General features: G+C 49.2%; 1 protein-coding gene across 1 annotated transcript in view; it reads left to right on the plus strand.

The window, feature by feature from the left end:
* Positions 1-15661, plus strand: part of LOC144152035 (metabotropic glutamate receptor 5-like) — a 48393-nt gene that overhangs the window by 21006 nt on the left and 11726 nt on the right. Inside the window, exons 5-6 of the mRNA XM_077683224.1 lie at positions 5992-6166; positions 7899-8025. Of these exons, the coding sequence (XP_077539350.1) occupies positions 5992-6166; positions 7899-8025 (302 nt within the window). The remainder of the gene's footprint in view (positions 1-5991; positions 6167-7898; positions 8026-15661) is intronic.

Genomic DNA, 15661 nt, shown 5'->3' on the forward strand with positions numbered 1-15661 from the left:
TGCGCGGCCAGCGCATGCGGCGCCCTTCGATCGGCGCTGCACGGAGCACTCAACCCACGAACTGCGCAATAATAGCTCAGTGCACTCGCTTGTGTTTCTAATGACAGACGGTAATTGAAAGTGCTATGCCATGAAGCTTATTAGATTAAGGGAAAAGCGCCAGGCTCAACCTGTACTCCTACCATAGGAGGAGCTCCGTCACTCACCTGCCGTTTTCTCGACGCTGTAAACCAAAATCACTTTTAGTGGTGGGATGGAGCCCGTGCCGCAAGAATATCGAAAGTGCCGCGCTCTTGGGCGTTGCTCAGCAATACAAACGTACGGGAAACGCGGAGGCGTGTACTATCCAAGGCCTCCTTCCCTGTGGCGCCACCTGGGAAATGCATGAAGCCTATGACATAGAGGTTTATACAATAATAACTGGAGATAAATCTTGTGCTGCGATCGTCCGCCGCGATGGACGTGATCGGTAGAAGTGGATTCGGGTTGGCGCTGGATGGCTTCGCAGAATGTACTGTGGATTAGATCGTGCAGCCAGTTCTGTTGTCATCGCGGTCTCGCATGAATGGCTCTGCTTATGCAGGGTGCTAGGAGGAAGCGTCCAAAAATACGTTCATCCTCGAACTGAAAGTCGCATGAGCACTGAGTGGAAATGTTCTATAACCAAAGTTGCGGATCGGGTGGGTTATCAATTCATTGCCGGCACAGCGAGCAGAAGGAATACACAAATGACGGCGTTGTATGCGGCGAGTTTGCCTGCGAATTAGCAGTTGCGGCACCGCTCATTCGGCAGAACAATGTATTTTCGAAGCTTACAAAGATTGCGAACTGCTTAGGACAGCCACACTTTTCGTGCGAACGCCTGCTCCTACGGCGGAGACCAGCCGGACCGGCGGCCAATAGGATCGCGCCTTGATGAACGTCACTAATTCAGGCTAAAATAACGTCTCCAAAGGTTAACCGTTCCATTTTTTTTTAGGAGCACGAAACCTTTTCTTAATAATAAAAGCTACAAGCACCGAAACTTTTACAAAAAGTTTTCTTTTTTTTTTTTTTTTTTTGAAGTCCGCGTCCCCCTGTTGTTGGCGGCAAACGGCAAACGTACTCCGCAGACTTCTTTGACTCCACCTCTGCTTTTTAGCTAAATTCGCCGTTTCGTTTTTTTTAATAGCAGTTTTTAGGAACTGAATTTTTTGTGCCCAGAGTAATTTGTAAATAGCGAACCGCGCCGTAAATGTTGTCTGGTAAAAAAAAAAAAAAAAAAAAACCTCAATATGCGCAGCCGTAGCCACGTTTCGATCCTATGCAATCCTCTTCCACTACTACCCATCATTCCCATCGAAGCGCAAGTGCTGTCGCGGAGATCGCGTCGACGCTAGCGTCAGATTACTCTCGAGTTATTACTGTATGAAACTCTATGGGCTATGAGCCAAAACGGCGATGCATTTTAGGCCCAATCTTGGAGACGCGTACGGCGGGCCCCCGAGCCAGATTCGGAATTTTTGTGAAAAAGACTAGCTTTACCTACTACAGCTGGATCCATTTGCCTAACATACAGGCGTGCCTCATTAAAACCATTAGTTTAAAATTTTAATAGCGAGGTTTTGTTAATTGCTAGCTATCGTGATTTTCGATTACTGCATTTTCCAGCGGCCACCGAGGTACTTAAGTAATAGTGGAATGCATTCAACTCTCGCCCACCAACATAACAATTTGGTGTAACTAACACAATAAGCCACAGCACGTGCAGTTAACTCCAATGCAAGTTAATAACTCCTAATTTGGTTTGTTCCATGCAGACAAAAAAATTGAACAATGCAGATATGCGCAAAATATCGGTGAAGCTGAGCATTTCTTGCCATCGCCGGGCTGGCGCGGTAAAATGGAGATATTATTTTCTGATGAAAGGACGGATAAAGGGAATTCTATCGGCGCAGCTCGAGTTAAACGTAAGAAGCGTGTTTCAACTTTCCTCGAAAGACTGGCTGATTCGAGTATCTAAACAAGAGAGCAGTCAGTGACTGCTGCCTTGAGCGTTCCTTCCATTTACATAGCCTATAATTCTCGGTAGAAAATTTGTGCCTGTGCCGCTTGCACAAACAGGTGCGTTTTACAACCAGTACAGGAAAAACTGGGGCGCGCCTTTTCGACGAACCGCATTTAGCGATCAGCAAACATTCAATGTTCGTAAACAGTGCGTGGATTGCACCTGCGTTTCAACTGAAGTACGGACGACGCAGCTGCTGCGTGAACATCACTGCAAAGTACGCGCACGCGGAATCGCAGCAAATAAATCTAGAAAAAACACGCTTGAATCGTTCAGAAGCGTTGGGGAAAAACAGAAGGGAAATACGTTTTGTCACTGGCTGGTGTTGGATAACGCTCGTAGAATTTCAAACAGCTGTACTACAAAGCCTGCAACGGACGATCACTTGGCCGCTACGAAAACAAATATCCTTCATATGCGAATTGTGCGCACGGAATGTGCATTAAGAAAATACGAACAAAAAACGACCTTCCCTTTTATGGACTCCTTAGGAGCCCGAGTCAAAAAAAAAAAAAAAAAAAAACTGCGAGCACTGTTCGCACACGACGAACGCTCAACGACCAACTTCAACAAACGAGGTGAAAAGAACATCTAAAATAAAAGCAATGAGCTTGACCAAATAGAGCGTGCGAAAACGATACGGCAGTCACGGTAACCTCGCTGCCGCGACAAAGGGATTCACGGAGACGCAGTAGCGTATGCGCGACGAGGCGGGAAGAGCAAATACACGAAAGGCGATGAAAACCTGCCACAAGACGGCAAGGAGCGTTTTCAGAGTAGACACCCCAAAACGGGGCTCACAGGCCCTGAAACCAAAGTCTCTAACCGAGCGCAAATGACGTATGAGTTCGCCGAGGGAAAACAGGCCTTGCTTATAATTATAGTTGCTAGGCGCGTTTGTCGCGCTACCAATTTTTTCCCTCTGCCTCCTGCTTCAGGAAGTCACGCAGGCGCCCGCTACGAGCAATGAAACTCGGCAACAATTTCAGTGGTTTCGTGGCGGCGATAGCCTCGGCGTTGTAACTGAGCGAGCGAAATCAGAAATAAAAATGGCGGAGGAAAATGTAGCGAAACTGTGAGGGGGAGGGCAGTACGCTGAGCCCTCCCGAGGCGCTCGTCGGAGCGTCGGAGGCGCGTCATCTCTCTCAATGCCTCCCCTTCACACTTTTGCCATGCGTCGCCGCCAAGGAGCGCCCTCCCCCTCACATTTTCGCCAGCCTCTCCTCCATTCCGCACTCATCCGAACCACGTGACATTGCGCGGGATGTTCAAACATGATTTGCAAAAACATACTCGGTGGCAGCGACTCGCAGTGAAATAGCGCAGAGTAGCGCGCGAAGCCGTGCGTTCGCTGATTACGCGATCACTTCCTGAGATGCAGCAGAAATTCGCCGTGACCAAGAAGACTGCAGTTCGCGCGGCGCACAAATTTCGCAATAAAGGGTGTAGTAATCGCCAGTATTTTTTTTCTTGCAACGACAGCTGAAAAGAGGCAGTTGTCGGATCTACAGGTTTCTGTAAAGGATTCTTTACCGCAAGAACTTGCGCAATGAACGAAAGTCAACATCATGAAAGAGGACATCATGGCGCTAAATGAGAGTTTGACTGAAGTTCTGCAAGGACTGCAACACCATTTTAAAACGAACACAAAAAATCAAAGCTCCTCTCTTTAAGGGACACTGTCGCTAGACATCGCTCTAAACACATCTTAAGGAATGTGCCAGAAATAATGCAGCAACAAACTCAAACACACCAGGCAAACACCGCCGCGACGGCCGCGACCATTAGAAACCATTACCAGAAGTTCCGCACCGGAAGTCTTCTGGGGCGAACCGTTCGGCGCATTCATGTCTGTTTACAAACAGCGAAGGTGTGTTTAAAAGTTTTATACAACCTCCTTGGCTGGGACGCGTGGTTTTCCGCTCATTTGTTCGATCGTTAACGCGTGGAACTGCATTCCGGAAGCAGCAGTGCATCCAAAAGTGCGGCAAATGCTTGGTCCTGTGTAGCCTGACGCATGCGCTCAGCGTCTTGGGCAAGAACTGCTCTATTTAGTGACACTAGTTCTGCCTAGCCTTCAAAAATAATCTGCAAACATAATCTTTGCCAGGAACCCATGTCCGATTTTTCCCAGGCGCATTATCATCCATAATGCGGTTTCGGTGCTTGTTTTGTGGTTTCCTTGAACGAATTCTGAGCTCTATGCTGTATGCCTGATTAGCCTGAGACATGCGCTCGGTGTCTTAGGCCTTGGCGCCTTGGATTTTTTGCCCACGGAGATCGTTGTTGCCCACGGCAATGAAATAGTTGGGGGTAGAGGTATACAGCTTAGCTGTAAAACTTTATTTAACAAAGGGCCAGTGCAGCTTGGAAGCCGAAGACCGTAGTGCTTTGGCGACTATACCCGTGAGCGCCTTCTGGAGATCCTGGTTTGAGCAACCCAGCGCCGCTTCGTAATGCGCGCTGCATTTACTCCTGCTTGTAAAGCGTTGTCTAATAGACCGCTGCGGGTATGTGCTCGAAGGCGACTGCTGATAAGGCAACTGACGCGCCGTAAAATGCACTGCTTTCACCAGCGCTTCAGAACGGCGGGATTACGTTTGACCCGCAGGGAGGGATGTGCATGGTCTGCAAAGCAGCAGCAACAATGCAACCGCATCTCGGTGAATGAACACGGGCCTTGCGCGAAAAAGACACCACACACACAGGTTGCGCTCGTCCCGTCCGTCCTGTGTGTGGTGTCTTTTTCGCGCAAGGCCCGTGTTCATTCACCAAGATGCACCAACTCGCCCTACAAGTTCTAAATGAAACCGCATATTGGAGTGCACTGGACATCGCGCAAAAACACAAACAATTCTGTTGCACATCCCACTGAAGCTGATACCAAGAAACTTACGTGGATGGCTTAAAAACACTACCTGGAAACCCACTGCTCCCCCCCCCCCCCCACTTCAAAAAAAAATGTAGGAGGAACTGCCATAGTCCACTGCCTTCAGATCGGCCAGGTTGCTGTGAGTGGTGACAGGACAGAAGCAGCGTGAAGGTATACGATTCGTTTTAAAACAATTCAGCCCTCTCTTCATTCGATTGATTGTGGGGTTTAACGCGCCGACGCAACGCAGGCGATGAGGCGCGCCGTAGTGGAGGGCTCCGGATTAATTTTAACCACCTGGGGATCTTTAACGTGTGCCGAAATCTCGTACACACGGGCGTTTTTGCTTTTCGCCTCCATCAGAAAAGAATCGAACCCGCGACCTCGTGCTCAGCAGCGCAACGCCTTAGCCACTGAGCCACCGCGGCGGAGCCCTCTCTTCATTCAACGTCACCATTTTCCATTAATCTCTCTCTCTCTCTCTCTCTCTCTCTCTCTCTCTCTCTCTCTCTCTCTCTCTCTCTCTCTCTCTCTCTCTCTCTCTCTCTCTCTCTCTCTCTCTCTCTCTCTCTCTCTCTCTCTCTCTCTCTCTCTCTCTCTCTCTCTCTCTCTCAAGCGAACTGCGGTTCGGCGCAGCGAAGGCTTACATCGCATTAGGCTAAGGTTTTGCGCTGCTGACCACTAGGACGCGAGTTTTATTACACGCCACAGCGTCTCTTTTTTCCGACGAAGGCGAATAACACCCGTCTCTACGAGATTTCAGCGCATGCTAAGGAACGCCACATAGACTGCACTAATCCGCAGCCCTCCGCAACAGTGGGTCTGATAGTACGACGTAGCCTCGGTGCATAAACCTAAGACTTGAATCTCATTTCTTGCATGCCTTTTTGCAAGGCCTGCACACTACTGCTGCGCATTCTTCTTTAGTTTCCAGGCTTTACCTCAAAGTTGCTCGTGATTCGTATTCCGTTCCCGTATTCCGTTCTTTTTTTTTTTTTTGCGCCCTTTGCCCTTCGCTGGCTTTGCGCCACAAAACCTATAATAATCATCATCACCATCGTTCCCCTCGCAGGTACGACATCGTCAACTTCCAGGCGCTAGGCGATGGGCTGTACGAGTTCATGGAGGTGGCCACCTGGTCGGACGCCGACCGCATCACCATCTACGAAGAGCCCAGGTGGAAATCCCAGGACCGTTCGACTCCGCTTTCCGAGTGCGGGAGGCCGTGTTCTCGAGGGCAAATCAGGGTACGAACGAACAGATCAAAATGAGGCACACACGAACCTGCGCCGCAGCTTTTTAAAGCAAACTTTATAAAAGTGTTTCTGTGCACGTGTATGCCCTGTACACCTGCGCGCGCGCTGGTGTGCTCTTTTCCTAGCCTTTGGCAACCATTTAGGAGCGATCATTTCGTGTTGATAAAAGACCGCTGAACGAGCAACTAAAGTTGCCCCACAATCCAACGTATTCGGCCACACACACATCACACATTCATACCTGTTGACTGACACAAACAAGCCACGGTGTCATCGATGTGGAGGGCAGCTATCTGTCCTTCATGTGCTTATTGAATGCAAGATGTGCAACATTGAAAGGAAACATCACTTTAATGAAGTTTACACATATAATATTTTCTTGTACCCTTCATTATTTCTTGCAGACCATCCCATGTTCTCTTACAAAAAAGTTTTTAGCTACCTTGTAAACGTAGATTTTTTAAAACACATACCTTACTGCCCATGACCTCACCTGTGCTCATGACGTGTTGGAAAACAATGGCGGGACCTGAGGCTTTACACCTTAGGTGCCTGCACTCACTGTGTTTTACTGTGACCCTATATGGGCACCCTTTCTCTTAGTATACCCATTATGTTTTAACATGGCCCTATACACCATTTCTCTTAGAAAATTTTTAATCTAGTGCCTTTAGTATAAATCTTTCTCATCTCATTCACAATCGTCATGGCGCTCTTTGCCTTTGTCGGCCTTGCGCCATTAACCCTGAAATCATCATCATCATCATCATCAACAACGTATTTCTAAATGCGAGAGCATTCACTGGATAATGGAGGGTTAGCAGACATTTCTGAAGTGGAGGCCGCGTTGTCCGTAAAACCTTCGCAACGCAAAGGGCCTTCCGCAAACCCCGCTCATTCATACTGCCATCGGAACATACCCTTCACTTTCCGCCCACATTATTAAGCTCATTTTATGCCGCACGTATCTGTCACGCTGCCGCACTGGCACCACTTCAAACTGGTTTACATTTTAGCGACTCATAAAAAAACGCGTACTTATGGCTGTATAAGTGTGAGCATGTCGTTCAATGATCCGGCCAGTACACTTCGTCAGAAACTGCAGGTCACTGCTTTGCTAAAGAGAACAGCTCCGTGTCCTTAAAGGGACCGTGCAACACTTTCGATAAGCGCTTTCGCTCTTTCCTTCGCGTGTGGAACCACTGCGAAAGCTATAGTTATCGCTAGCACGGAGCGGCACTGCGTGATTTGCTCGCCGCACCAGATACGCCTTCCACTTCTGCATTGTTTTTGTGTTTTTTTTTTTCAAAGTTGATATCACAAAACGTTCATTGCTGCAACTGAAGGACAACCGGCCAACAGCCGCTTCATGGCCTCAGTGACGTAATTCGAGCCGTCGAAGAACGCCAAATCCGGGAAAGAGAGGAAAATCTTTTGAGCGAGTTTGCAAGTTATCTGATGGGCATAGAGCAGTAATTTTTAGCTGAGGTACTTTGCGACCCCCAAATCTAAGTACTGGGTGTGTTGGGTGACTACGTTCTGCAAGCATTTATTTTTTTTTAAGTCGAAAAAAGTGTTGCAGGGTCCCTTTAATGCTTGCACGGCATATGGCAGACACACACTACAGTTCCGGTGCACTGAAACCAACGTATCTGAATGAAGCAGTTATCGCTTTTACACTTACGCAGTGCCAATCGTGATTGCCGTAACGGTGATTTCCCAGGTGCCGGAGGCCAACACCAACCTGTGCTGCTGGAAGTGCGTGCCATGCGGCGGCAACCAGTACGTGCTTAGCGAGTACCGGTGCGAGAACTGCCAGGAAGGCACCTGGCCCAATCACAATCTTGACGGTCAGTATACTGGTCCGTGGCCCTGACCCCTGCCCGCCTCCATGTGCTCTCGTTGCAATCGATAGGACGTTGACGTCCCCCCCATCCTCGTGTCTATTGCCTCTCTCCCAGACTTGTTCGCGTCCGCCTTATACTTTATGCAGCATTCTTTCCCGCATAATTTTACAGATTACTTTGTAAAGACGTCACCTTTGAGCAGGTACTGCAAAAAGCACCAAAATGTATTGCTGGTGTTATAGGACATCGCGCAGCTACAGCTTACAAGCGCTTTACATAAGTTTCTATAAAATATCTCGAGGCTACAAACAAAGCGCGGCTTATTCACTATCTCACTCTCTGCAGACAAAACACAATTCTGGTTCATTCGAGAGATCACCTCGTTAAAAATCATACTGACGCCCCTTTTAACGTAAACTTCGCTCAAACAAGTAATATAATTAGGAAAAAAACTGCGGTTGATTCCTCTGTCATAGGAATCAGTAAAACACGAAAGTGAAATATGCAGCGAAATCTGCAGCTGAGCATTATTTGCGGGTCTGCGGCTGTCTTGTGGGTGTGGTTGGCGAGCGACGTTCTGCTGGCGGGTCACTTCGGCAAAGGTGCACTAGCGTCATTTCCGTGACGGATTTTACGTCAGTGAAACCTTGGGGTATCGCGGCACAAAACACTTTCGTGTTAAAATACAAAGCCCGAAAACGAACAACCCCAAGTATGACGTACACTTTAGTACTAAAGGTTGCTTCCCCGCAAGAAGACCGTGTATGCAGGGGTGCACCCTTTACAGGCAGCTTGCTTCGTTGTACTTTCGTGTTAAAAAGGAATGGCAATGCGACTCATTAGCTCATTTCCCGCACTAAAACCTACGACGTAATATGCACAGCTGTGCGATTGGCTAAGGCTGACAAAAGAAAACGCAAGTTAGTCAGGGCTTATAAGCTTGCAGAACGAGCTGTTTTCGCTCAAATGTAATGCCTATTCATTTTACAGCAGTATGAATGGTGCGGTGAACAATGGAAGTTACGAAAGTACACGCAAACATAGAAGTACCGGTAAGTACTGCTGTTGGTACTGCGCGCGCTATGCTTGTTATAGCTGCGCAGCAGTCTGGTTCTTTGCGGTTGTCTCACACGACACTGGCCGATTGGCGTGAGCGACATTGCCTTACGTGACCTTTTTTGTCGAGCATACCCCATGTTTCACGAAACGAGTACTGCCTACCGTAACAAAAACAAGCCAGGTGCAAATACAGTCAGAAACAAAGCAAAGAAGAAAGCGGTCCTGTGCAGTATGGTGACACCGTCTAGGAGGACTGACAGTAAACGAGGCATTACGGAGTCCGCTGAAGACTAAACACCGCACTAACGTTCGCTTGAAGATCTGCCCTGGTTACGTCATCGCATACGTCACGAAACACGCGATTTGGTGGGAGAATCAAAACTTTCACTTAAATTGCTTAACTTCTCAAAGAATAAAGCATCGTATGCTGCCGGACAAGCGCTTTTGGGCACTATAAAACACCAAATCTTTCGAATAAAACAAACTTGTCTTTTGTCTGCACGGCCCCTCTAAGAAAAATGAACACTTTGTGCCTGGCGGCCAGAAATATTCATATCGTCCTGCGAGGTAGCTCCCCTTCAGTCCGAAATGCGAAAATAAGATGGCCACTGATCACAGTGACATTACTTCAACGGCCCAGTAATGCATCCGAAATGCGTATCACATGCTTACCGCCCAAGGCCAGCGCAGAGGCCTTCCTGAACTTTTGGTTTTGCTACAGGCTGAGGTGGGGTCGAATATGTTTTACATCTGAAAGCGACTGATAGGAACTGAAAGAACCGCCTCCATGCGTGAAGGGTTCGTGAGCATGGACCCGCCCGACGAAGTAACGCCGACGCACATGAAAACAAATCACCGGTTTATTCCGGCAAAACAAAGACGAAAGGCACAAAAAAAGGACAGGACAACGAAATTAAGTGCATAACAAATAGGAGGATAGGAGAGACGGTTAACACGGAACATATATAAAACCCACAGCCGTGCTTCCCCACTTTGTAGTAATTGCCCAGAGCACGCGAAACCTGTACGCGCGTCTGTTTGTCCAATTATCCTTTAGATTATACGATAGCCGACGCAGATACGACCGCAAAACTCATGTTACCTACGCCATTTTGTACATTTAGAGTTCCACTTGAAACATGTTTTTTGAATGTAATCATAAAGTTTACAGCGCTTGGGGTAATATTTGAGGGAAAATGAGGCTTTAGGAGGCATTACGTCCATGTCATCGTAGACCTGAAGGCCCTTCGTGTAAGCCACAATCTAAAGGCCGTTTTTGTCTAACGCGTCCATTAGAAAGAGCTCCTGCTGCTCAGGGCTTTTATCGGCATGAGCAAGCCCGCAAAGCTCCTCTGCACAGCTCAGACTAGGCGACACAGCGTAGTTCTCTTTCCGTCGCCTGCAAACGCGGTCGTAAAAGAAACCGGTGCCCGCGGAGGCCGCAGACGCGGCCGCGGAGACGCCAGCGCCATCTCTCGCCCCCGCCGCGGATCCTCCCGCGGCGAAGTGCGAGGAGGTGGCGTTGCCGTCGGCACCCCAGCAAAGAAAGAACTGAAACTAAAGCGTGGCAAACTGTTCGCATGGCGACGCAGTGAAACATCCCCCTCGCGAGGGGCACGATCAAATGCAGAGCATTTCCAGGGGCGCACGACGTTAAGTAGTTTGCGTTACGTTAATGTTGTTGCACTTGTGGCAACTGCTGACGAGAGAGCACTCGTCAGCAGTAATTTGAATGAGTCAACGATATAAGGCGCGATCGTAGCGTCCCATTCTGTGTCGGCTTTGTGGCGCAGTGGGTAGAGCACCATGTACATTGCGTTCCGCCCGCAGGGTCGAGGGATCGAAACCAGGCGCCGGATAGTATTTTCTTTTATATAGTGTAAGGGGATGGGTGCGGACAACGACGGTGCGAACTACGACGGGACAACGCGGGTGGCATCGTGAGTTACTGAAATGCTCTGCATTTAAAATAGTTCGGAGCCAGTGCTACGCGCGCACGTATACACAGAAAGGGAGCGCGTAAAGCGCGCATCTTAACCATTGCGGCAACCATGCGTTGCCCGTCCAGCAAGTCACGGCCTTGTGCTGCTCACTCCACGACAGTGTCTTCAATGCCTTGGGCCTCGGTCCGGTGATGAGCGTCCACCGTGGACGCTGGTTGCTCTTCGCTGTCCGGGAGTCATCGTTGTGACTCGCAATGTCGTGGTTGTGAGATGCCATGTAGCGTCGAAAAAACGACGCTCGTGCGTACAGGGGTGGAATTCTGAGTAGTTTTCGTTTCGAAAATGTCCATTTCGCGTCCGTTTTAGACGTGACGTAGTTGCACTTGCGAGTTCTCTTACCAATAGACGTGCTGCGTCACATTCGACCGTCTGCTTTTAGCCGATAAGGCCTCGCACAAAATGGACACTTTGAAAGGTACATGAAATGGGAAAAACTAAGAAATCCGGCCAGGCCTTTTATTTGCCAGTTTGGAGCGGTTATGAACAGCTACGAAGCAGCTGTTGGACAGGAAGTTACCAAGAGCAGCTCCAATCCGCTCTGATTGATTGATTGATTGTGGGGTTTAACGCGCCGACGCAACGCAGGCGATGAGGCGCGCCGTAGTGGAGGGCTCCGGATTAATTTTGACCACCTGGGGATCTTCAACGTGCGCCGATAGCTCGTACACACGGGCGTTTTAAATGCTGAGCATTTCTTAGCCTCGCCTCTTCCTGCGTCGGACGGCGTCCACAGCTCCGCGTCCGCAGCAGGTGCGCCTCTCCTCCTTCCTTCCTCTCTCTCAACAGCAGCTGGCGCGCGCATGCGTCGTAGTCAGCCCGTTCGCTCCGTCGCGGTCTCGGCGTAACAGGTGCGTCGTAGCACCGCGGTGGGGCGTGGAAGGGCGCGCGCTGCTTGCGCATGCGCGCTCTCCCCCCCATACTGCTCTCCCTCTACTGCGCGCGCTGCAAATATAAAGCGGCTAGCGGTCGCTCGTGCTTCAGTCACTGCGTTGCTCCTTCCTTCCTTGGTTGACGCTCGTTCCACCCTAACGCGACTTTACTCTCCTCTCTCTACCCCAAACCAACACCAACGCAACTACGACCCAACTACCCACCCTAACGCGACTTTACGCGGCGTTAACGACCCCCAATGCTCTGCATTTACTCGTGTTCCCCTCGCGGGAAGGCGCGGGAATTTTTTGCTTTTCGCCTCCATCAGAAAAGTGGCCGCCGCGGCCGGGAATCGAACCCGCGACCTCGTGCTCAGCAGCGCAACGCCTTAGCCACTGAGCCACCGCGGCGGGTTCCAATCCGCTCTTAGCGGCGACATCTGTCGTCTGCTCGTGTCGGCGCCGCGCGTAGGCGCACAACGCGAAGCTAGAACCGGAGTCCTTCAATACTTTTGAAGGACTGCTAGAACTTTAGGAAGCTATCTGGTTACAAACTATTACAGCTAATAACTCGTTATCCCAACGAATAACGAAGTTTTCTTTAAACAAACGTCTTTCGAAGTAATTACAAAATTTCTCGGTTGCGCCGACAACGGTCAAACGCGCCTTTTAGGCCTTTTTCTATGCATCTCATACGGGCCGTGGTTTTTATGCGTATACTGATTGCAGCTGAACAAGTTCTGCGGGATGCACACTGGCCGGTTTAAATGAACTGTTTCCCTCACCTGCAATTTCGGAGATACTCCATCCGATGGTGACTACAACAAAACGGTGGCGTATCTTGTGGCGAAATTTACACGCTGGGATGTAAACCGTATTCCCGTGTACTTAGACAGTGTTACTCAAACGTACCATGATAACGAGTTCAAGCGCACTTTCAAACTATCTAGAGCAACGTTCGCCGAAGTTGCAGCTCGCTACTAGACGTTACCCCTTTTCCCGAAAGTGTGTACACCGGCAAGTATGTACACCATCTACAAGAGAGCCCATCGTATTTGCTGCAGCGAGCGGTCATACAAAACATTCCTTGACGGCGTCCAAATCGTCATTTCTGTACGTACCGTTAGACGCGAAAACCTGGAGTTCTTCGTAAAACACGAGTGTCCCGTCTTCGTCGAAGACCGCGGATACACCACCGTCTCAATGTCGTTTGTAATCGCGAACTGTGAAGCAGCATCAAACCAGCAACAAACCAGCCCGCCATTCTCGCACTGAGCAGACGATCAACTGACGCGAGAACGAACGAGAAGACGCGAGAACGCCGACGAGACCGTGGCGGTCGTTTCGCATGTCGACGTCGTCTGATGGTTCTCATTCGTCTGCTTTTTCTCTTTATCTCTCTCTCTGGCTGTTCCTCGCGAACAGCGAGAGCAATTTTGGCAGGGGTGAACAGGGTATATATGGGTTTGAGCCAGGGTGTCGAACCGGAATTTTTTCGGGTTCGGTTCGGGTTCGGGTTCAAGCCTTTCGGGTTCGGTTCGGGTTCAGTTCCAGAGCACCATTCCGTTCCGGTTCGAACCGGTTCGAACCCGTTCGAACCGGTTCAAACGGGTTCAAACGGGTTCGAAGAAAAAAAAAGTAGGCGTCTTTTTTATGCTAATTTTTTGTGCTCGTTTTTCGTTTCCTTATCAAATCGGCATAACAACAAATTCATAATGAAGGTTTATTTGCCCAAATATTTTGTCTTCGCCAAACTAAAGCGACCCTGCAACACGTTTTTCAACTTTTGTCTAAATCTTGAGTGCTTGCAGAAAGTGGTCAACCAACGCATTATACTATGGGGTCGCAATGTGCCTCAGCCAAAAATTACTGTTCTCTCCTCGTCAGATAACATAGAAACTTGCTCAAAATATTTTTCTCTCCTTCCCGGTCTTCGCGTTCTTCGACCGCTGAATGACGTCATTACAGCGGTGTAGCGGCTGTTTGCCGGCTTTCCTTAAGTTGCAGAAGAGAACGCATTTGATAGCCATCTAAAAAAAGCCACAAAAGCGAAGCACAAACGGAAGGTGTATCCACAGCGATGAGCAAATCACGCACTGTTACTCTGTGCTGGCAATAGCTATAGTTTTCGCAGTTCTTCCAGATGCGAAGAAGATTGAAAGCGTTTTCGAAAGTGTTTATTTATTTATTTACTGCTTTTTATTTGTTTATTTATTTATTTATTTATTTACCTAGTTATATTTATTTATTTATTTATTTATTTACTGTTGGGTTTAACGCGCCGTCGCAACGCCGACGACAAGGCGCGCCATAGTGGAGGGCTTCGGATTAATTTTGACCACCTGGGGATCTTTTCGTGCCACGAAATTTCGGACACACGGACGTTTTCGCTTTTCGCTTCCATCAGAAAAGCGGCCGCCGCGACCGGGAATCTCAACCGCGTCTGTGTGCTCATCAGCGCCGTACGCCTTAGCCACTGAGCCACCGCGGCGAGTTTATCTGAGGTCTAAACACCGTAGAGCGCAGTAGGCAAGACAAGGGACGAAGGGGGACACGGACGTCCCTTGTCTTGCCTACTGCGCTCTACGGTGTTTAGATGGAGTACCAACTAGCTCGTACCCCTACGTTGTTAAATTATCTGAGGTGTTGAAGAGCTCCTTTAACTGTACCCGCAAAATGTTTTCTATGGTAGTGTGACGAGTATGTGGCGCCGACTGCCAAGCGTGGCAGGTGGTATTTAGAAAAATTTTCTACTGCTCATCTTTTATCTGCTAACAGAGCTGTTAGAAAGAAAGAATGGCTCTAAAGACTCATTAGACGGCTGGTATAGGACGACATTGGATAGGGAATCACTGGAGATAGGAACTTGCTAATGGCCCTTCAGCGACTGGTGACAGCGATTGGGCTCCAGGAAAGATGATAGCCAAGTGAAGTCACAAGCAGCAGTAATGATCACTTGTAGAGAGAGAGAGAAAATGAAGTTTAATTCAATCGAGGCAATGTTTAAGAGAGGCGTCCTCATTCGAGGGGGCCGAATCGAGAGCCGTTTCCATCAAGAACAACTGATCTTCCAGGGCGCAGCTGGCCATGGCTGTCTCCCAATTCTCTATGGAAAGGTGAAGGTTGGATGGATCTACGGCACACTAGTCGCAGCCGCCTACTATGTGTATGAGGTTCCCAGGCTCTCCACAGAATCAACGCAATGGAGAGAGTTGTGTCCCGTCAAAGAGGTGAAGTCTGGCGTTGTGTGGGAAGGTGTATACCCACAGGGTGCGGAGTAATGTTTCCTGCAGTTAATCGGTAGCGATTTGTGCGGGAAGGAGTACGTTCTATGGAAGAGGCCAGAGTGCTGAGTAACTGCTTGGTCTGTGACTGCAGGATGCATGCACTCGGGTCGGGCTTCATCAGCGCCGGCTAAGCGAGTCAAATCTCGAACCACGAGGTTGGTGATCTTGTTTGCCGTGGATGCCAGTATGAGCTGGCGCCCATACAATCGTGACTGGTCTCGTTGGTGGTCTCTGGTTGAACATCGGAAGTGTTGTAACATGCAATCGACCGTTGGCAAAGTTGGGCCACGCCTGCTAAGGGTCTGTTATGAGAGTTTTGACGCCGCTTTGGCTAAGCGCATGTGCTATCGCCGCTTCCTCAGCTTAGAGGGGGCTGTGTTCGGCGGTTGAGATGCTACACCTGTGGGAGGCCGCAGAACGG

Source organism: Haemaphysalis longicornis, unplaced genomic scaffold (genome assembly GCF_048455015.1).
Source record: "Haemaphysalis longicornis isolate Haplotype H1 unplaced genomic scaffold, Haemaphysalis longicornis Haplotype H1 scaffold_9, whole genome shotgun sequence".
Classification (NCBI taxonomy): Eukaryota; Metazoa; Arthropoda; class Arachnida; order Ixodida; family Ixodidae; genus Haemaphysalis; species Haemaphysalis longicornis.